We start from the raw sequence: 21,162 nt of genomic DNA on the forward strand, positions 1-21,162 counted from the left end.
CGAGCACTCTACTACTTGAGCCACAGCGCCACCTTTGGCTTTTTCTGTGTCTGTGGTGCTGAGGAATGGAACCCAGGGCTTCACGCATGCTCGGCCGGCACTCTACCACTGAGCCACAGTCCCAGTCCCAATTGCTTTGCTTGTTGATAGCGAGATAGTTATTTGACATTTTGGGTCCAAGAAGGGCAACGCGTTTTTCCCAGCTCACATTTAAGTATTTGCTCACTTGGCCAGGACTCCCAAACGGAAAACGAGACCGGAAAAGCGACCAACTCCACACACATCTGCATCAAGAGCCACCCGTGAGAGTGTAAGGCAACATTCTTGATTCTTTTTTAAATCTTGGCAGCATAGGGATTTGAACTCGGGCCTTTTGGACTTAGTAGAAAAGTGCTCTGCCCCTTGAACCTCACACTCAGCCCTTCGTGCTTGCGCTTCTGATAAGAGAGCCCTGCCTGGTTTCCGACATGGTTTGTTCCACCACTGCCTTGCATGTAGCTGGGATTACAGGCAGACACTACTGTGCACGGCTTCCCCTGACTTTCCTTTGAATCGAGCCCTGCACAAGATCTAGATAAATGTACGGTCATGTGTTTAAACCTAGGAACATGGTCTGGGAAACGAGTTTTCTATGAGCTGGTTATTGTGGCTGGCTTTTACACGAGCACAGTGAGTGTGACCGTCACATGAATGTCATATACGGGGTTCATTGGTGACCCAAACACCATGAGGCAGCCCAGATCTCTAGCTTGTGCAAGGCGCTTTTATTTTCTGTTCTCCATTTTGCCTGGTCTTCCCCGCCTTCAGTTCTGTCTCTTGTAGGGTTGGGTGAGGTGGTGGGATTGGGGGTGAGTATTTTCTAGAGAACTCTGGAGGTGATTGGTTTTCATAGGAGACCCGAGAGTCTCTGTTGTATTAACATTGCTCCCAAACCTCGCCTGCCATCCGCCTGATCAGCTCACCTGCCTGATCTTCTCACTTGGTTGAGTTCTTTTCTCAAAGACCCCAGGGCCTTTGCACATGTTGGCAAGTACTTTACCACTGAGCCCCACCCAGCCCTCATTAAGTGGACAATTCCTTCTGCACAGTACATCATTAGAATTGGCTCACTGTGAATGTCGCCATCCCTGCGTGTCGGTATGCCCAGTCCCCATGGACCGGCATTCAGGGAAGACATTCATGTCCCTCTCTTCACAATGCGAACAAGCCTCTTGGCAAATGACCTCCTGGTTACTTTCTTACGAGGCGGGTGGGACCCCAGAGGGCCGTCCCCTCTTTATCCTCCTTGGGGGCTCCCCTCACGAAAATGTCCCAGCTGTTGGGGGCCACACTGGCATGGCCTTCAGGATCCCTGTGCCCAATAGAGACACGGGGACCGAGGGCTGGTGTGGACACTTATCTGTACTGGGGCACGGCTTGCTGTGCACCAGCCTTGCAAGCTCACTGGCTTTTCCTAAAGGTAACGCTTGATTTCCCCTGGCCTCCCCTGAAACTTCATGTTTGTGGGACTGGGACTTGAACTCGGGGCCTCAAAGTTGCTAGGGGTGGTCTACCATTCGAGCCATGCCCCTAGCCTTTGTGAAACTTGGTTTTGGATGGGGATGGTCACTTGTGGGATTTGAACTTGGGGCCTGGGTGACGTCCCTGTGCTTTTACACTCGAGGCTGGTGTTCTGCCACTTGAGCCAGAGTACCACTTTGGACTTTTTGGTAGTTAATTGAAGATCCATCTCATGACTTTTTTCCTGCCGGGCTAGCTTTGGACTGTTATCCTCAGATCTAAGGCTCCTGAGTAGCAAGGATTACAGGCATGAGCCACCGGCGCCCAGTGCTCCTTGTAAAACTCCCTATGGGGTGTTGGGCCATAAAACTTTTTTTGAGATAGGATCTTACCTATATCCCACACTTTCCTGGAACTCTCCCTCCTCCTGCCTCAGCCTCCTGAGTGCTGGGACTGCAGGCATGTACAACTATGCCCCACTTGGGCATAAAATGGAGGAGTGTGGGATTTTTGGTGCTGGGTCAGATCCTGCCTCTTGACAGTGTTGCTGTGTGGGTTGATCACCTTTGGTTTCTTGGTCTGGATGCAGAGTATTGACTTAACTTTCTTAACGTACTATTCCTCTTTTCTTCTAGGATGAGAAAAGAAGCAAAACCAAAGAAATGTAAGAACTCTTTGTCATGGTTGTTGTGCCAGTACTGGCACTTGAACTCGGGGCCCTGGGGGCGTCCTCGTGGCCTGACATCTCCTGTGTGGGTGGGGGGGACACTGGTCCGCTGGGGTCTGTGACACCGTTCCCAGTTGATAAACCTTATGTTCTTTGCGCAGAGCTGAGAAAAAAGAGACCGGGACCAAAGCGATGCTGAACCTCAAGGTAAACTACGCACTGTGGGGGGCAGGAAGGAGGCTGGAGAGAGGGAGCCCTACGCATGCGCCCCGCTGACACCCCTGGCCGCGCCCCCCTGCCCCCCACAGCCACAGGAGCCCAGGTGTTCGGAGTGCGGGCAGTACCTGGACGACCTGGACCTCAAGTATGAGCAGCACCCCCACGATGCCGTAAGTGCCAGCTCTCCGGTCCCCCCTTCCCGTCCCGTGTCCCCCCCCCTCCCCCCCTCCAGTGCCTCTGCCTCACTTGGGCCCTGGTCCCTCAGCTGGAGGAGCCCCAGATGTTGACCAATGAGAAACTCTCCATCTTCGATGACACCAACGAATCTGGCTTCGAGAGTTATGAGGCTTTACCCCAGCACAAGCTGACGGGCTTCAGGTAAGCCACGCCCACGGGCATGGGCTGGGCTGGGGCCTCATAAGCCACGCCCACGGGCATGGGCTGGGCTCAGCTTCAGGTAAGCCACGCCCACGCGGGCATGGGCTGGGCTCAGGCCTGGTCTGCCAGCTGCTCCCCCCCATCCCTGCCCCCACGTGGGCATCCCAGACCTCTAAGGCTGTGAGTGGCACCATCTTGGTGGCTGTAGTTGTTTTGACACTTGGATCACATTGCAAACCTTGCCCAAGTCTGGATACTGGGCCCTAAACACGGGGGGGGGGGGGGGGGGGCGGGGAGGGAGACTTCCAGCTACTTTGCCTTAAGGCTAAGCATTCTACCACTTGAGCCACAACACCACTTCTAGCTTTTTCCATGATTAATTGGAGATAAGAGTCTCACAGACTTTCTTGCTGGGCTGGCTTTGAACCACGATCCTCAGATCTCAGCCTCCTGAGTAGCTAGGATGACAGGCTTGAGCCACTGACACCTGGCTTTTTTATTTCCTTTTTGGTCGGTTGTGGGGCCTGAACTCCGGGCCTGGGCGCTGTCCCTCAGCTCTTCTGCTCAAGGCTAGCACTCTACCACTTGAGCCACAGCGCCACTTCTGGCTTTTTTGGTGGTTTATTGAAGAGCAGCATCTCCCAGACTTCTCTTCCCTGGGCTAGCTGGGAACCAGCCCTTCCCCTCCCTCCGCCCCCTCCCACCCTCTTGGTATGTACCTAATTGTCCTGAAATAGTTGCACATCACGTTCATCACAGACCTGCTCTATAATAGGGTTTCTTCTTGTCGGCCCCCTGTGCCTGGCCTCGGCTCCCTGTCCACGTGAGGTCGGCATGGAACCTTCCAGTAGCCCTCACCATGCTTCTCTCGCTTGCCTAGAAAAGCAATCGCTTCCCCACCTGCCCTGGCTCTGGCCAGCTTTCAAAGCGGGCTGACCATTGATAAGGTAGCCCGGCTGGCAGACGGTTCTCGAAGCCTGCGCTCACGGCCTGGGTGACAGTGCCCGGCCCGGGGCTGGGGCTTTGTGTCATCGCGTGGGCCTGGGCCTCTCTGTGCGTGGAGACCTGCCACAGTGGCTCAGCTGTAAAATGTCCCCTGACCGTCTACCTAGTGTGTATTGCAAGCGCGGCCATCTGTGTCCCATCGACACCGGCCTGATCGAGAAGAACGTGGAGCTCTTCTTTTCTGGGTCGGCCAAAGCCATCTATGAGGACAACCCATCTCTTGAAGGTACGTGGAAAGTTCCAGAAGGGGATCTTGGGGGGAGCTGGTTTCCAAACCAACCCAACTGGGGAAAATACTCTGTGTATGTTCCATCCTGGGGCCAAGCTGGTTCCTGTCTGTGCACACAGGTGGCGTGAATGGCAAACATCTGGGTCCCATCAACGAGTGGTGGATCACAGGCTTCGATGGCGGGGAGAAAGTGCTCATGGGCTTCAGCACCGGTAACGGAGCAGTCGGGGCCCTGGTGCGGGGGAGGGGCTTCCAGGGTGACGCATGGGACCCAGGCTCCGTGGTGGAGCCTCATGTTTGAGTAGGTCAGAGCAGAGCTTGGTGCCTCACGCCTGTAATCCAAGCTCCTCAAAGGGCGGAGATCTGAGGATCGCAGTTCACAGCCAGACCCACCAGGAAAAGCCTGAGATGTTAGTCTGCAAATGACCACCAAAAAGCTGGAAATAGAGCTGAGGCTCAAGGGATAGAATGACAGCTTTGAGTGAAAAAGCTCAGACAGTGCTCAGGCCCTGAGTTCAAGCCCCAGGACCGGCAAGAAAAGAAAAAAAAAAGGCAGGTACTGTTTTTTAATAGCTGTGTTCCCTCAGCGTTTGCTGAATACATCCTCATGGACCCCAGCCCAGAGTACGCCCCCATATTTGGGCAGATGCAGGAGAAGGTGTACATCAGCAAGATAGTGGTGGAATTCCTCCTGGGGAACCCTGACGCCACGTATGAAGACCTCATCAACAAGATTGAGGTGAGGTGACCTGTGCTAGCTCCCAGGAGCCAGCAAAAAGCTGGAAGTGGTCATATGGCTCAAGTGGTAGAGCACCAGCCTTGAGAAAAACCAAAATTGTGGGGCAAGGCCCAGACACTGAGTTCAAGCCCCAGTACTACCCCAAAAACAGTTAACAAAGGAATACATAAGTAAGGTAATCCTGTCACCAGTGGCTTACACCTATCAGATCCTCAAGTGGCTGAGGATCAAGAATTCCAAGCCAGCCTTGCCAGGAAATGCCCTTAGAGACTCCCCATCTCCAGTTGGTGACGGAAATGCTTGACTGGAGCCGTGGTTCAAGTGGTAGAGCACCAGCCCCCCAAAACAACAAAACTGAGCAAGACTGCCGGGTCTCCATCCCACACCTCAGGGCAAACACAGAATATAGGAAACACCTGTCTTTTGTGTTTAGTTTTATTACTTGGGGATGGAACCCAGGACCTTCGTACATGCCAGGCAAATGCTTTACCACCTTGTGTTTTGTAATTTCACTTTTTTTTTTTTTTTTAATTCCTGCCCAAAGACCACAGTGCCTCCTTCCGGCCTGAACCTGAACCACTTCACCGAGGACTCGCTTCTGCGCCACGCGCAGTTCGTGGTGGGACAGGTGGAGAGCTACGACAGGGCCAAGGACACGGACGAAGAGCCCATCTACCTGAGCCCCTGCATGAGGGCCCTCATCAAGCTGTGCGGCGTGACGCTGGGACAGAGGTAGGGACCCCCGCAGCCGGGAAGGCCCCACGCGTCCTCCGTAAGCGGGGCGCTGGCGGCTCATCCAGGGCTGTCATCCCAGCTGGGTCAGGAGGCTGGGATCTGAGGATCACGGTTTGAGGCCAGCTCGGGCAGGGAAGTCCAGGAGACTCTGATCTCGAATGAATCCCCTGCAAACAGGAAGTGGCGCTGTGACTCAGTGGTACCGCGCTAGCCTGGAGTGAAATGAAAGCCCAGGGACAGCGCCCAGGCCCTGAGTTCAGGCCCCACAACTGACCGTTATCCTCCGCGTCCGCTGCCCCTAAGATGGTTGCCTCCTCTTTTGCCCTCAGACGAGCCGTGAGCAGCCGCTCCATGAAACCCCCTGCCAAGGACAAAGACAAGGGCCCCACGAAGGCCACCACCACCAAGCTGGTCTACCAGATCTTCGACACCTTCTTTGCCGAACAAATCGAAAAGGATGAGAGGGCCGACCGGGAGGACAAGGAGAATAATTCCAAACGCCGCCGCTGTGGTGTCTGCGAGGTAGCCACGCCCCCTCCCGCCACTGCCACGCCCCCTCCCGCCACTGCCACGCCTACCTCTCATCCTGCCCCAGCCACGCCCCCTGCCAGCCGCCTGTTGGCTCTGTAGCTGGGGACAGATGGCTCTGGGTAAGTGGCCCCGTGTTTACTCGCAGGGCTGTGGGTTCCAGGTCCGCCTGGGCATCCACGCCAAGCCCTGTCAGCACCTGGGCAAGCGCCTGTCACGCCAGCCATGACAAGGTCGCTTGAAGTACGCGGGTCGCGGTCCAGTGCGAGCTGTTTTGCCAGTGGCTCGTGCCTGTCATGCCAGCTACTCGGGAACCTGGGATCTGAGCGTGGGTTCTAGGCCAGCCCGGACAGGAAAGTCCATGAGACTCTTGCTTGCACTAAACTGCCCAAAGGCCGGAGGTGGAGCTGTGGCTGGAGCTAAAAACCTCAGGGATAGCAGGCCCTGAGTTCAAACCCCAGGAAGGGCACAAAAACTATAAAAACAGAAGGGGGTTGCTGCAGGCATGCCCAGTGGCTGAGGCCTTGAGTTCAAACGAGTCCACCCCCAAAACGAAAAGGACAGCCAGGTACTTGTACTCGTTCACACCTGTTATCCAAGCTACTGAGGCGACTGAGATCGGAGGCTCAAGAACGCAAATCCAGCCCGGGCAGGGCAAATCCATGAGCCCCATCTCCTGCGCTCAGCGCAAAGCCAGAAGTGAAGGTGTGGTCTACATGGTAGAGCACCACCCTGAGTGCAAAAAGCTAAGATTAGCAGCCCAGGCCTGAGTTCAAGCCCCACTATTGGCACAAACGCCCAGCACCCCGCCAAGGATGGCTACTTGAGGTGCCCTGGGCTTTCCTTCGAAGGTGTGCCAGCAGCCCGAGTGTGGCGTGTGCAGGGCGTGCATGGACATGGTCAAGTTTGGCGGGAGTGGGCGGAGCAAGCAGGCGTGCGTGCAGCGCAGGTAGGTGGCAAGCGCCCCCTGCTGGCCGGCGGCAGAGCACAGGGCCCGCCCGCATGGCCTCTGCGGCCTGGGCCAGCGGGGCCCTGCCGGTGGACACGTTTTCTGCCCCGTGGGCGCACAGGTGTCCCAACCTGGCCATGAAGGAGGCCGAGGAAGACGAGGAGGTGGACGACAACATCCCGGAAATGCCATCGCCCAAGAAGATGCACCAGGCCAAGAAGAAGAAGCAGAACAAGGCGCGGATCTCCTGGGTCGGTCCAGCCATCAAGGTGAGCTTGGCCCAGGACCTGAGACAGCTGGGTGGCTTTTGGTTTTGTGTTATGGTTCCAGTCCTGGGAGGCCTTGAACTCGGGGCCTGAGGGCTGTCTCTGAGGTTTTTTTGGTTTTCTTTTTTTGGGGGGTCCGGTCGTGGGGCCTGAACTCTGGGCCTGGGCGCTGCCCCTCAGCTCTTCAGCTCAAGGCTAGCGCTCTACCACTTGAGCCACAGCGCCACTTCTGGCTTTTTTCTTTTTGCTTATGTGGTGCTGAGGAATCGAACTCTGGGCCTCATGCATGCAAGGCAAGCGCTCTACCACTGAGCCACCTTCCCAGCCCCTGAGTTTTGGTTTTTTGTTCATTAATTTCTTTTACTCAAGGCCAATGCTCTACTGTTTGAGCCACAGCGCCACTTCCGGCTTTTTCTGTTTATGGGGTGCTGAGGAATGGAACCCAGGGCCTCATGCATGTGAGGCAAGCACTCTACCACGGAGCCACCTTCCCAGCCACATCGTTTTTACTTTTAATTTTTTTCTTAGCTGATAATGGGGCTTAAATTCTGACTTAGCTTTTTTTTTTTTTTTTTTTTTGGATCTTAACTGCTTGAGCCATACTTCCAGCCCAGCATTTTGCTGGTTTCTTAAAGGTAGAGCTTCTGGCCGTTTTTTTTTTTTTTTTTTTTTTAATTGGTCGTGAGGCTTGGACTCTTGGGTCTGGGCGCTGTCCCTCAGCTCTTCAGCTCAAGGCTAGCGCTCTACCACTTGAGCCACAGCACCACTTCTGGTTTTCTGGTGGTTCATTGACAATAAGTTTCACGGCCTTTCCTGTCCAGGCTGGCTTTGAACCATGATCCTCAGATCTCAGCCTCCTGAGTAGCTAGATTAAAGGTGTGAGTCACCGGTGCCTGGCCTTCTTTTTTTTGGCCTATGCTGTCCTTGAACCTCAATTCTCAGGTCTTGGTCACCTGTCGCAAGGGATGATACATGAATTTAGGGACCACCACCCTGGGCCGCTCCCCATTGTCACCTGTTTCAGGTTGAAGGGAAGAAGACTTTCTACCAGAAGGTGTGCATCGACGAGGAGACTCTGGAGGTGGGCGACTGCGTCTCCGTCATCCCTGATGACTCCTCCAAGCCGCTCTACCTCGCAAGGTGCGTGGCCCAACACCTGTGCTGGGTGACGTAGCTCACACCTGTCATCCCAGCTACTCCGGAGGCTGCGAGGGGACCCTCGTGGTTCAAAGCCAGCCTGGGTGGGAAAGCTGGGAGCCTCTTCTTGCCAATGAATCGCAAAAGCCCGAAGTGGCGCTGTGGCTTCTGTGTAGAGCACCAGCCCCAAGCAGAGACGCCGGGCTCTAAAACCAAACTTCCCCGCATGCGCCTCCTGCGGCCCAGCGTCACGCCCGCGTGTCACACACCCGCGTGTCACACACCCGCTGTCCTGTCGCTGCCCGCAGGGCCACGGCGCTGTGGGAGGACGGCAGCGGGAAGATGTTCCACGCACACTGGTTCTGCGCGGGGTCGGACACGGTCCTGGGCGCCACGTCGGACCCGCGGGAGCTGTTCCTGGTGGACGAGTGCGAGGACATGCAGCTGTCGTACGTACACAGCAAGGTCACCGTGATCCACAAGCCGCCGTCGCCCAACTGGGCCATGGAGGTGAGTGTGCGTGGTGCCCCCCACCCCCCTCACCACCCCAGGCTCTGGGGCTGACCCCCCCCTGCGCCTTTGTCCCCCAAGGGAGGCCTGGAGCCCGAGGACATGCTACTGGGCGAAGTCAATGATGGCAAGACCTACTTCTACCAGCTGTGGTACGACCAGGACTACGCCAGGTTTGAGTCCCCGCCCAAGATGCAGCCCACGGAGGACAACAAGCACAAGTGAGTGTCAGGAGCCGGCCTCCGCGCTCGGGCCTCCGCGCTCGGGCCTCCGCGCTCGGGCCTCCGCGCTCGGGCCTCCGCGCTCGGGCCTCCGCGCTCGGGCCTCCGCGCTCGGGCCTCCGCGCTCGCTTACTGCCTCTCCCACTCACGCTCTTTGCTGACTTTGGGGATATGAGAAGTCTTGGGGCGGGGGGGAGAGTTGGCCCTAAGGTCAAGCCCTAGTACTATGGGTTCTCACCTGGCTTTCTCACGCTCATGGCTGGGGATCTACCACTTGAGCCACGTCTTCACTTCCAGGTTTTAGGCTGGTGAGTTAGAGGTGTCTTGGGACGGTTTGGCTCCTCTGCCCTTCGCATCCTGAGCATCAGGATTGCACGTGTGCACTGCCGGCACCCAGCAGTAGGAAAAGCAGTGGGCCAGGATCTCCCGGGCTGGAACTCCTTGGGTTAGGGGGTCTTCTTGCTTCGGTTTTGCTTCCCACGTAGCTGGTACTATAGGTGTCTCTGACATACCAGCTTTGTGGTTTGTTTTTTGTCGGTTGTAGGGCCTGAACGCTGGGCCTGGGCGCTGTCCCTCAGCTCAAGGCAAGCGCTCTACCACTTGAGCCACAGCGCCACTGCCGGTTTTCTGGTGGTTCATTGGAGATGAGAGTCTCACGGACTTTCCTGGCCAGGCTGGCTTTGAACCGCGATCCTCAGATCTCAGCCTCCTGAGTAGCTAGGATGACTTAGTGTCCAGCTCTCTAGTCACTTTTCACACAGGGTTTTAGGTTTCTGGCTCAGGTTAGCCTCGCCCAGTCTTTCCACCTCCACTTTCCGTGTAGCTGCTATTCAGGTACGCTCCACTGAGCTTGGCCTAACTCTTCGTTCTTTGAGGTCTGGTGTTTGTCTATAGCGCAGGCTGGCCTCACACTCCAATCCTCCTGCCTCAGCCTCTCTAGTGCTGGGATTACAGGTGTGAGCCATCATGCTGAGCTCTTCTCAGCCACACTCCTATGGCTGGCTTTGTTTTCTTGGGTTCTGTCTCTGGGTATTTGGGGGGGGGTGGCAGTCTTCAGTGCCTCGGGTCTGTTTGCTTCCTGCAGGTTCTGCGTGAGCTGCGCCCGGCTGGCGGAGATGAGACAGAAGGAGATTCCCAGGGTCTTGGAGCAGGTGGATGAGCTGGACAACCGGTTCTTCTACAGCTCGGCCACCAAGAACGGCGTGGTGTACCGTGTGGGCGACGGGGTGTACCTGCCCCCCGAGGCCTTCGCGTTCAAGTGAGCCCCCTTGTTCCCTGCCAGCGGGCACCCCCAACTTCTGTGCCCCTCAGATCACACTTGAGCTCTGTGCCAGACCCATGACGAGGTAGCCAGTGGGTGAGGGCTGATCCTGCTGGGCTGCCAGCTGCCCCATGTTGCTGCAGAATGCGGGAGCTGAGCATTGTGATCACGCATGTAATCCCAGCTGCTCCGTAGGCTGAGGTTGGAGGATTGAGGGTTCAAAGCCAGCCTGGGCAGCAAAGTCTTGAGACGGCTTCATCTCTAATGAACCATGCAACAAGCTTAGATGTGGGGCTGTGGCTCAAGTGGTGGAGCGCCAGCCTTTGAGAAATCTCAGCATCCCAGGCCCTGAGTTCAAATCCTAGGACTGGTGTGTGCGCGCGCACGCACACACACACACACACACAAACACACACACACACACACACTCGGTAGCCCCAGTGTCATGTGGCCTGACCCCCACTTCTCCACAGCATCAAGCTGTCCAGCCCCATAAAGCGCCCAAAGAAGGAGCCTGTGAACGAGCACCTGTATCCGGAGCACTACCGGAAGTACTCGGACTACATTAAAGGGAGCAACCTGGACGCCCCCGAGCCCTACCGCATTGGCCGCATCAAGGAGATTTTCTGCACCAAGAAGAGCAACGGCAAGCCCAATGAAGCAGACATCAAGATCCGCGTCAACAAGTTCTACAGGTAGGTGGGCGGACCCCCTTCCAGAAGCTTCTACCAGGGCTGGTTTTCTAGTCTTGGCTGTGACTCCAGCTGGTCAGGAAGCAGGGATGGGCGGCTGCGTTCCCCAGCCATCCCCATGGACCCGCGTGTTGAGACCCCGTGTGTACCAGTCGGCCAGGTGGGGTGAGGTACTCCTGTCATCCCAGCTCTGAACGAGGCCTCAGTTGGATCTTGGTTCAGGCTAGCTTGGACACGAATGCCAGACCCTACGAAAGGGCCAGGGACGCGGGGTTCGATGGAGAGCTGCCAGAACAGATGTACACAGCTGTTTCAAACGTGTCTTGCTTTTTGGGGTTTTATTTTTGGTCATGAGACTTGAACTCGGGTCCTGGGTGTGCAGCCCCTGAACTCTTGCTCGAGGCTGGTGCTCTACCACTGCGAGGCGCAGCGCCACTTGTGATTTTCTGGTAGTTCATTGGAGATGAGTCTTCATAGAACTTCTTGCCCTGATTAGTTTTGAACCACGATCCTCAGTTCTCAGCCTCCTGAGTAGCTGGGATTACAGGCATCAGCCACCACACGGGGCCTGGCTCTTTGAGCTCAGTGGATCCCTACTGCCTTAGCCGAGCCATATAGCACCTCAACCCCGCTCCCCAGCCCCCCAAGATCTTGCGTGACATGGCCAACATCCCAGTGTCTCCCAAACTGGGAAACGCTTCCAGTGGCCCTCCTTGTGGGTAAGGGGGCGCAGTATGTTGTGATTCCTTGAGAGCTCCCAAGCAAGCATCCTCCCCGCACAGGCCGGAGAACACGCACAAGTCCACGCCCGCCAGCTACCACGCAGACATCAACATGCTGTACTGGAGCGACGAGGAGGCCGTGGTGGACTTCAAGACAGCGCAGGGCCGCTGCACGGTGGAGTACGGCGAGGACCTGCCCGAGTGCGTGCAGGAGTACTCGGCCCGCGGCCCCGACCGCTTCTACTTCATCGAGGTGCGCCCCCCCCCCCAACTGCCCCGATCGCTTCTACTCCATCGAGGTGTGGCCCCCACAGCACGCGCCGCCCCATGGGCCTGGCGGTCGTCTTTGGCGTTTCAAGGAAAAGTGGGAAGTCAGGCACCAGTAGCGCACACCTGTAATCCCAGCCACTCGGGAGGCTGAGATAGGAGGATCGTGGTTCAAAGCCAGTCCAGGCCAACAAAGTCCATGAGACTCTTGTTATAAATCTCCAAAAAAGCTGCTAGTGGAGCTGTGGCGCCAGTGATTGCTTTTTCACTTGTGGCTGGTGCTGTAAGGGACGAGGCCCGGGTCCTGAGTTCAAGTCCCAGTAATAGCGCACACAGAACACAAAGGGAAACAGGTTGTTGGCCGCTAGGAACTGAGGAGTAGGATTTGGTTTGGCATTTTGCAGTGTGGTTAAAAAAAAAAGTACACCATACTGGTAGCCAATTAGCTATGATTCTAGCAACAAGTTAGCTAACTTTCTTTATGGTGGGTCTTGAACTCAGGGCCTGGGCACTGTCCCAGAGTTCTTTTGCTCAAGGCCTAGCCCTCTACCACTTTGAGTCACAGCTCCACCGGTTTTTGAGTGAACCACTGGAAATAGTCTCTCAGACTTTTCCTGCCCAGGCTGGCTTCGAACTGCCATCCTCCAATCTTGAAGCTGGGATTACAGGCAGGAGCCACGGGTGCCCAACCCAAATGAACTTTCCTAGAAGTGTGCCGGGGCAGGGACCGAGGGCCGCGTTCCCTCCGAGCCTCACGGCCGCTTCTTTCCAGGCCTACAATGCAAAGAGCAAAAGCTTCGAAGACCCCCCAAACCACGCCCGCAGCCCCGGGAATAAAGGGAAAGGAAAAGGCAAAGGTAAAAAGACCCCTTCCCACCTTGGGGTGTGGAGGTGCACCCCTGGGGTATGGGGCTTGAACTCTGGGCCTGGGCGCTGTCCCTCCGCTCTTAAGCTCAAGGCGAGCGCTCTACCACTTGATCCACAGCGCCACTACCAGTTTTTTGGTGGTTTATTGGAGATCAGAGTCTGATGGCCTCTCCTTGCCTGGGCTGGCCTTGAACTGCGATCCTCAGGTCTCAGCCTCCTAAGTAGCTAGGGTGACAGGCGGGAGCCCCGGCGCTGCGGAGTGGCCGGAAGTCCCCCTTTTCCCCGCCCCCTTGGTTGGTGCGCACTGCGCGTGCGCGGCCTCCACCTTTGCTTGTGGCCTCCTCCAGGGAAAAGCAAGGCGAAGGCGGCGCCGGCGCCGGAGCCCAGCGAGCCCGAGGCCGGGAGGCTGCCCAAGCTGCGCACCCTTGACGTGTTCTCGGGCTGCGGGGGCTTGTCCGAGGGATTCCACCAGGCCGGTAGGCGCCATTGGGGAGGGGGCGGTCGTGGGGAGTAGGGGGCTGCTTGGGGGGAAGGCCGGCCCCTCCCCGATGTCCCCATGCGGTCCTCCTGTCCCCCCGATGGCCCCATGCCATCCTGCCCCCCGATGCCCCCCATGCCGTCCTGCCCCCCGATGCCCCCCATGCCGTCCTGCCCCCCGATGCCCCCCATGCCGTCCTGCCCCCCGATGCCCCCCATGCCGTCCTGACCCCCGATGCCCCCCATGCCGTCCTCCTGACCCCCGATGCCCCCATGCCGTCCCCCCCACGCAGGCATCTCGGAGACGCTGTGGGCCATCGAGATGTGGGAGCCGGCGGCGCAGGCGTTCCGCCTGAACAACCCCGCGTCCACCGTGTTCACCGAGGACTGCAACGTGCTGCTGAAGCTGGTCATGGCGGGGGAGGTGGCCAACGCCCTGGGCCAGCGGCTCCCCCAGAAGGGCGACGTGGAGATGCTGTGCGGCGGGCCGCCCTGCCAGGGCTTCAGCGGCATGAACCGCTTCAACTCCCGCACCTACTCCAAGTTCAAGAACTCCCTGGTGGTCTCCTTCCTCAGGTAGTCACAGGTCGGAGGGGAGCGGGGTGCCGGGGTGCCCGCCCAGGATGCTGGATGGGGGCAGAGGCCCCTGCCCGCTCTCCCGCCAAGGTCCCTCATCCCACGTCTCCTCCCCTGTAGCTACTGTGACTACTACCGACCCCGCTTCTTCCTCCTGGAGAACGTGCGCAACTTCGTGTCCTTCAAACGCTCCATGGTGCTGAAGCTCACGCTGCGCTGCCTGGTCCGCATGGGCTACCAGTGTACTTTTGGGGTGCTGCAGGTGTGTGCTTCACCCTGTCCTGATGTGCCCCCACCCACTCGTTCCTGTCCAGAGAGGGCTGGGCAGGCCAGGGCACAGGGTTGCCTACTGCTCAGCCTGTTGTGTCAAAGTGGGGGTGTCAGGGGCCTGGCAGGAAGGGGGCTGGGGTGACCGAGGGAACCGGGGCGCCTCTGGTAAAATGTTGGCTCTGGACTGCGGTGGCAGTGGGGGAGGGGTGTACCCTCCCCCCCATCTGTGGGGAGCCCCCTCCCCCTCCCAGAGTCAGGCTGGTGCGGGGTTTGGGGTGTCTGATCGTGGGGTGCGGCCCTCCCTGGCGCAGGCGGGGCAGTACGGCGTGGCCCAGACGCGCAGGCGCGCTATCATCCTGGCGGCGGCCCCCGGGGAGCAGCTGCCCCTGTTCCCCGAGCCCCTGCACGTGTTCGCGCCCCGGGCCTGCCAGTTGAGCGTCGTGGTGGACGACAAGAAGTTTGTCAGCAACATCACGAGGTAGGAAGCCCCCCTCCCCGTCCCCCCGGGGTGCGGCCCGGCCGCGGGGTCCCCCAGGCGCTCAGGCTCTCCGCCCTGGTGCAGGTTGAGCTCCGGCCCCTACCGCACCATCACCGTGCGGGACACCATGTCCGACCTCCCCGAGATCCAGAACGGCGCGTCGGCCTCTGAGATCTCCTACAACGGGGAGCCCCAGTCCTGGTTCCAGCGGCAGCTCCGGGGCTCCCACTACCAGCCCATCCTCAGAGACCACATCTGCAAGGTAGCGCCGGCCTGCGGCTCCTCCCTGCCGGCCCGGCCCCGTGCCCTTCCCGCTGGGGCCCCTGGTGGGGTGCGGCCCCCCCCTCTTTCGGCCCGGGCTGAGCCCCGTACCCCCTGCAGGACATGAGCCCCCTGGTGGCCGCGCGCATGCGCCACATCCCGCTGGCGCCCGGCTCGGACTGGCGGGACCTGCCCAACATCGAGGTGCGGCTGTCGGACAACACCATCACCAAGAAGCTGCGCTACAACTACCACGACCGCAAGCACGGCCGCAGCCGCTCGGGGGCGCTGCGGGGCGTGTGCTCCTGCGTGCAGGGTACGGCGGCCGGGGTCCCCCGGGCCGGGGGGGGGGTTCCCTGCGGGCAGTGTGAGCGATCGGGGGTGGGGCAGTGTGTGAGCGATCGGGGGTGGGGGTTCCCCACGGGCAGTGTGAGCGATCGGGGGTGGGGGGGTCCCCGCGGGCAGTGTGTGAGTGATCGGGGTCCCAGGGCGGGGGTTGGGGGGTCCCCGCGGGCAGTGTGTGAGCGATCGGGGGTGGGGGGGTCCCCGCGGGCAGTGTGTGAGCGATCGGGGGTGGGGGGGTCCCCGCGGGCAGTGTGTGAGCGATCGGGGGTGGGGGGGTCCCCGCGGGCAGTGTGAGCGATCGGGGTCCCGGGGCCGGGGGTGGGGGTCCCCGCGGGCAGTGTGTGAGCGATCGGGGTCCCCGCGGGTTGGGGGGGTCCCCGCGGGCAGTGTGTGAGCGATCGGGGTCCCGGGGCCGGGGCCGGGGGGTCCCCGCGGGCAGTGTGTGAGCGATCGGGGGTTGGGGTTCCCCACGGGCAGTGTGAGCGATCGGGGGTGGGGGGGTCCCCGCGGGCAGTATGTGAGCAATCGGGGGTGGGGGGTCCCCGCGGGCAGTGTGTGAGCAATCGGGGGTGGGGGGTCCCCGCGGGCAGTGTGTGAGCGATCGGGGTCCCGGGGCCGGGGGTGGGGGTCCCCGCGGGCAGTGTGTGAGCGATCGGGGTCCCCGCGGGTTGGGGGGTCCCCGCGGGCAGTGTGTGAGCGATCGGGGTCCCGCCGCCCGGGCCCCGCCGCTCAGCGCCCCCTCTCGCAGCCGGCACCCCCTGCGACCCGCTGGCGCGGCAGTTCAACACGCTCATCCCCTGGTGCCTGCCGCACACCGGGAACCGCCACAACCACTGGGCCGGGCTGTACGGGCGGCTGGAGTGGGACGGCTTCTTCAGCACCACCGTCACCAACCCCGAGCCCATGGGCAAGCAGGTGCGTCCCGGGGCGCTGGGGGTCCCCGCACCCGCCCCCCCCCCCGCCTCCTCCGCTCACCCCACGCCTGCCTCCACCCAGGGCCGCGTGCTGCACCCCGAGCAGCACCGCGTGGTCAGCGTGCGGGAGTGCGCGCGCTCCCAAGGCTTCCCCGACACCTACCGGCTGTTCGGCAACATCCTGGACCGGCACCGCCAGGTCAGGGGGCGTGGTCAGGGCGGGGCGTGTCCGCAGTCTGGGCGGGGCGTGGTCTCGGTGGGGCGTGCCCGCGGTCTCGGTGGGGGCGTGGTTGCGGAAGGGCTGGTCCACTGGGAAGTCACGGCGGGGGCGGGGCCACGCCCTCACGCACCACCTCCCGGCCCCCAGGTGGGGAACGCGGTCCCGCCGCCCCTGGCCAAAGCCATCTGCCTGGAGATCAAGCAGTGCCTGTTGGCCAAGGCTCGAGAGAGCGCCTCAGGTACGCGGGGCCCCCATGCTCGGGGTGGCGGGGATCCGGGACCCGGTTCCAGGACCCTCGTCGGGGTTGGGAGGGGCCACAGCCCGGCTACGCTGTTGAACTTGCTTGGCAAGTCGCCGGCCTTCGGTGCCTATGGGAACTAATAGACGGCGCACCTAAGGCCGCCGTGGGCTCCTCGGAGCCGGGGCGGCGAGGGCCCGATCGCGCGTGCGTGGCGGGCGCCTGGCTGGGTGGTCGCCGTCCCTAGCAAAGACTCCTCCTCGCCCGCAGCGCAAGCGAAAGAGGAAGAGGAGGAGAAGGGCGCCCAGGGCTAGGCCGCCCGGCCGCGCGCCCGTCCTGTCGCCAGGAGCCCGCGCTCGCTGCCGGTGTTGTGCTGTTGACATGTCTGTGTCAGTTGGATGGTGTCCACGCGGCGCCGGGCGCCCTGGCCGAGCTGAGTTCTTCCTGTGACTTTCTTTCCCTTCGTTTTTGTTGTTTTTTTTTTTTTTTTTGGCTTCTCCACGACTTAGCAAAGCAGTGATCACCCTCTCAATTTTAAAAAGAAACTTTTTTACGACGGCATTATATCCAAGCGACCACTTCCCGGGTGGAAATCAAGACTTTATGTAGTTTTTGTATGTTGTAATATTTCTTCAAATAAATCTATAAAGCATCGAAACTACCGGACTGATTGACTCGGGGCTGAACTGAGCCCCGCTCAGCTAGCTGGCCTTGTGTGGGGCGCGGGTGTTAACTCCTGGGATCCTGGTTCTGGCCGCTGAGGTGCAAATGGAACTTTTTATTTGGTCTGGAATGGAATTGTGATGCCTGGTGATACAGCAGCTGTCTTGTGACCATGGGGACTGGCAGAGGATCACGGGACAAGAACTCACTGCCCAGCTGTGGGCCTCTCCAGCCCTGAACAAAACCCCTCGTTTGCTTAAGACTTAGATGAAATTGGGTGCAAGTGGCTTACACCTGTAACCCTAACTCCTTAGGAAGCTGAGATCTGAGGATCGGTTTGAAAGCTAATTGGGACAGGAGAGAGTCTGGAGACCCTTATCTCCAATTAGCCAAAAGTCAAGTGGTGTTGTGGATCAAAGCGGTAGGAGGACTAACCTTGAGCATAAAGTGCGAAGGGGCAGTGCGCAGGCCCTGGGTTCAAGCCCCAGGACTGGCAAAGGGGAAAAGGCTTATTTGGGCTTGGCAGTCAACCCAGCTTGACAAGCACCCTGGATTCTACCACAAACCATAACTAATGTAGTTCATCTGTGGGAAAGGATTTGCTAGGAAGTGCTTTTAAAAACTAAAGTGGCTGGGAAGGTGGCTCAGTGGTAGAGTGCTCGCCTCGCATGCATGAGGCCCTGGGTTCGATTCCTCAGGACCACATACACAGAAAAGGCCGGAAGTGGTGCTGTGGCTCAAGTGGTAGAGCGCTACCCTTGAGCAAAAGAAGCTCAGGGACAGCGCCCAGGCCCCAAGTTCAAGCCCCAAGACTGGACAGCAAAATTTTAAAAAGCCACTCCATGTCAATCACCCAGAAGGCCGCAGAAGTGGGAAACGCCCACCCTGGCCGCCGTCGGTGCGCTTCTGTGGGTGACCCCTAGACGGCGCCCTAGCCCCCTGTCCTCAACCGGGGCCCTGAGACCCGCGAAGTATCCAAGGGAATGCGCCCTGGAATGAATCCCAGCACGGAGCGGGGTGGAGGATCACAGGCTGGGCCAGCGTGGGGCTTCAGGAGCCAAAGCAGCCCAGGCCTGTGCACTGATCCCCAGTACGTACTTTATTTATTTTCTATCAGCTCCATCACTGCCCCCCCACCCCCCCACCTGGTATCTGGATTTGCTTATCTGAGCTACCTTGGGTGCACCCACACTGTGTTGGTTTTTCTTCTTGGTTTGATTTAAACCAGCTTGGCTGGTGCTCTACCACTTGCACAGCTCCACTTCTGGCTTCTGTGTATGTGGTACCTAGGAATCGAACCCAGGGCCTCATGCATACTAGGCAAGTCTACCTCTAAGCCACGTGCCCAGCCCAGGGTTTTACTTTCAAATTGCTCAGTATTGTTTGGTGCTAGTGGCTCACGCCTGCAATCCTAGCTAGTCAGGAGGCTGAGATCTGAGGATGATGGTTCAAAGCCAGCCTGGACAGAAAGGTGTATGAGACTAAGCTCCAGTGAACCACTCAAAAGCTGGAGTGGAGCGGTGGCTCAAGTGGTAGAGCACTAGCCTTGAGCACAAAAACTCAGGGACAGGTGTGCTCAGGCCCTGAGTTCCAGCCCCAGGATCAGCACACAAAAGTAAAAGAAAAGTTGGATTTAAACAAGGTCATTAAAGTGAGTCCTAATCCAGCATGAGAGGTGCCCTTGGAGGGATTACAGCAGACAAGTGCAGAGCTCAAAAGCCGTGAGGATTCAGAAGAGGTTGCTAAGGAGAGACGCAGAAGACTTGCTTACTGACTCTGAATTCCGCACCAAGGCCTCCAGAACTGCAAGAGAATAAACTTCCCTTTTACCCACTGAGTCTGATTTTTTTTCTAGCTGCAGGGCTGGAATTTGGGGCCTGGTCCCTGTCTTGAGTTCTTTTGCCACAGCACCACTTCCGGTTTTCTGGTGGCTTATTAGAGATAAGAGTCTCACAGACTTTCCTACCCAGGCTGGCTTTGAACTTCGATCCTCAGCTCTCAGCCTCCTGAGTAGCTAGGATGACAGCTGTGAGCCACTGGTGTCCAGCTCAGGCCCAGGTTTCCTTATGGTCAGATAACTTGGGGTTTACATCACGTGCTTTCGTCCGAGAATACCCGGTGTTCTGTGGTGGATTTCGACACTGCAGCACTTGAATGGACTCTGCCCCGTGATCGGCAGATACTTAGTTCTTGTGATTGCCATCAGCTCTCACAAACAACTCTTCTTGGGCTTTGGGGGTGAGGTGCGGGAGAAGTTGAGAGTTGTTCAGGGTCTTGTTATGTAACCCAGGCTGCCTTGAATCCAAGTCTTACTGCCTCTACCTGCTGAGTGCTGGGATTACAGGCGTGCACTACTGTAACCTGCTGGAATACACAATTTATACATTCCTTTCATCTGAGCCTGGGGCTGGTGGCTCACACCTGGAATCCTAGCTTCTCAGGAGGCTGAGATCTGAGGATCATAATTCAAAGCCAGCCCCAAGCAGGAAAGTCTCCAATTAGCTATGAAAAACTGGAAGTGGAACTGTGGCTCAAGTGATAGAATGCCCATCTTGAGCCTAAAAGCTCAGGGACAGTGCCTAGACCCTATGTTAAGCCCAGGATCAGCATACACAAAAAGGTTGAGGGGGCTGAGAAGGTGGCTCTGTGGTAGAGCGCTTGCCTTGCATGCCTGAGGCCCTGGGTTTGATTCCTCAGCACCACATAAGCAAAAAGAAAAAAGCCAGAAGTGGTGCTGTGGCTCAAGTGGTAGAGCGCTCGCCTTGAGCTGAAGAGCTGAGGGACAGCGCCCAGGCCCAGAGTTCAGGCCTCACGACTGGATCCTCCCCCCCCCCCCCAAAAAAAAAAAAAGTTGAAAGTGGAGTGCCTGATCTGAATAATTTCATGTCAAATGGATCATCAACCACCCTGTTTTTTTGTTTTTTTGTTTTTGCCAGTCCTGGGGCTTGAACTCAGGGCCAGACACTGTCCCTGAGCTTCTTTTTGCTCAAGGCTAGCACTACCGCTTGAGCCACAGCACCACTTCTGGCATTTTCTGCTTACGTGGTGCTGAGGAATCAACCCCAGGGCTTCATGCATGCGAGGCAAGCACTCTACCACTGAGCCACATCCCCAGCCACCCTCTTATCTTTTTTGTCGTGTTAGGCTAGAACTTTATATATGTGTAGGGGGAGGGAGGAGGAGCCTGGCAGTGAACCCTGGGCCTTTGCACAAGCTTAGCACATGCCCTGTCACTAAGCCGCGCCTCACCCCTGATGTTAAGTCGAGTGACTTCGATAGGTAAAATTAGGCTCATCCCAGCTGCCAGTCTGGACTATATAAAATGCTGGCTCGAAAGAATGAGAACTGACCATGTGCTGGTGGCTCACGCCTGTCATCCTAGCTACTCAGGATGCTGAGATCTGAGGATCATGGTTCAAAGCCAGCCAGGGCAGGAAAAGTCCATGAGACTTGTTGGTTGTGGGGCTTGAACTCTGGCCTATGTGCTGTTCCTGAGCTCTTCAGCTCAAGGTAAGTACTCTACCACCTGAGCCACAGCGCCACTTCCGGCTTTCTGGTGGTTCATTGGACATAAGAGTCTCAGTACCAGGCTGGTACTCAACCATGATCCTCAGATCTCAGCCTCCCGAGTAGGTAGAATGACAGGCGTGAGCCACTGGCACCGGCTTAGGAGACTTTTTTTTTTTTTTGGGTCCGGTCGTGGGGCCTGAACTCTGGGCCTGGGCGTTGTCCCTCAGCTCTTCAGCTCAAGGCTAGTGCTCTACCACTTGAGCCACAGCGCCACTTCCAGCTTTGTTCTTTTTGTTTATGTGGTGCTGAGGAATCGAA

The 21,162-nt window shown here is 58.3% G+C and overlaps 1 protein-coding gene across 3 annotated transcripts in view; it reads left to right on the forward strand.

The window, feature by feature from the left end:
* Positions 1–17,329, forward strand: part of Dnmt1 (DNA methyltransferase 1) — a 34,763-nt gene extending 17,434 nt beyond the window's left edge. For all 3 annotated transcript variants that reach the window (XM_070002307.1, XM_070002308.1, XM_070002309.1), the window contains 29 exons: positions 235–310; positions 2,136–2,164; positions 2,329–2,374; positions 2,476–2,556; positions 2,652–2,764; positions 3,877–3,995; positions 4,118–4,210; positions 4,586–4,737; positions 5,282–5,469; positions 5,802–5,994; positions 6,852–6,949; positions 7,071–7,218; positions 8,240–8,355; positions 8,661–8,862; positions 8,944–9,083; positions 10,168–10,341; positions 10,818–11,039; positions 11,819–12,011; positions 12,798–12,882; positions 13,240–13,368; positions 13,663–13,945; positions 14,066–14,207; positions 14,527–14,693; positions 14,778–14,955; positions 15,075–15,270; positions 16,048–16,214; positions 16,296–16,412; positions 16,581–16,671; positions 16,942–17,329. In XM_070002307.1, the coding sequence (XP_069858408.1) occupies positions 235–310; positions 2,136–2,164; positions 2,329–2,374; positions 2,476–2,556; positions 2,652–2,764; positions 3,877–3,995; positions 4,118–4,210; positions 4,586–4,737; positions 5,282–5,469; positions 5,802–5,994; positions 6,852–6,949; positions 7,071–7,218; positions 8,240–8,355; positions 8,661–8,862; positions 8,944–9,083; positions 10,168–10,341; positions 10,818–11,039; positions 11,819–12,011; positions 12,798–12,882; positions 13,240–13,368; positions 13,663–13,945; positions 14,066–14,207; positions 14,527–14,693; positions 14,778–14,955; positions 15,075–15,270; positions 16,048–16,214; positions 16,296–16,412; positions 16,581–16,671; positions 16,942–16,985 (3,982 nt within the window). In that variant the 3' untranslated portion in view covers positions 16,986–17,329. The remainder of the gene's footprint in view (positions 1–234; positions 311–2,135; positions 2,165–2,328; positions 2,375–2,475; positions 2,557–2,651; positions 2,765–3,876; positions 3,996–4,117; positions 4,211–4,585; positions 4,738–5,281; positions 5,470–5,801; positions 5,995–6,851; positions 6,950–7,070; positions 7,219–8,239; positions 8,356–8,660; positions 8,863–8,943; positions 9,084–10,167; positions 10,342–10,817; positions 11,040–11,818; positions 12,012–12,797; positions 12,883–13,239; positions 13,369–13,662; positions 13,946–14,065; positions 14,208–14,526; positions 14,694–14,777; positions 14,956–15,074; positions 15,271–16,047; positions 16,215–16,295; positions 16,413–16,580; positions 16,672–16,941) is intronic.
* Positions 17,330–21,162: the final 3,833 nt, after the last annotated feature.

Source organism: Dipodomys merriami, unplaced genomic scaffold (genome assembly GCF_024711535.1).
Source record: "Dipodomys merriami isolate MVZ:Mamm:240054 unplaced genomic scaffold, mDipMer1.0.p SCAF_6, whole genome shotgun sequence".
NCBI classification, from domain to species: Eukaryota; Metazoa; Chordata; class Mammalia; order Rodentia; family Heteromyidae; genus Dipodomys; species Dipodomys merriami.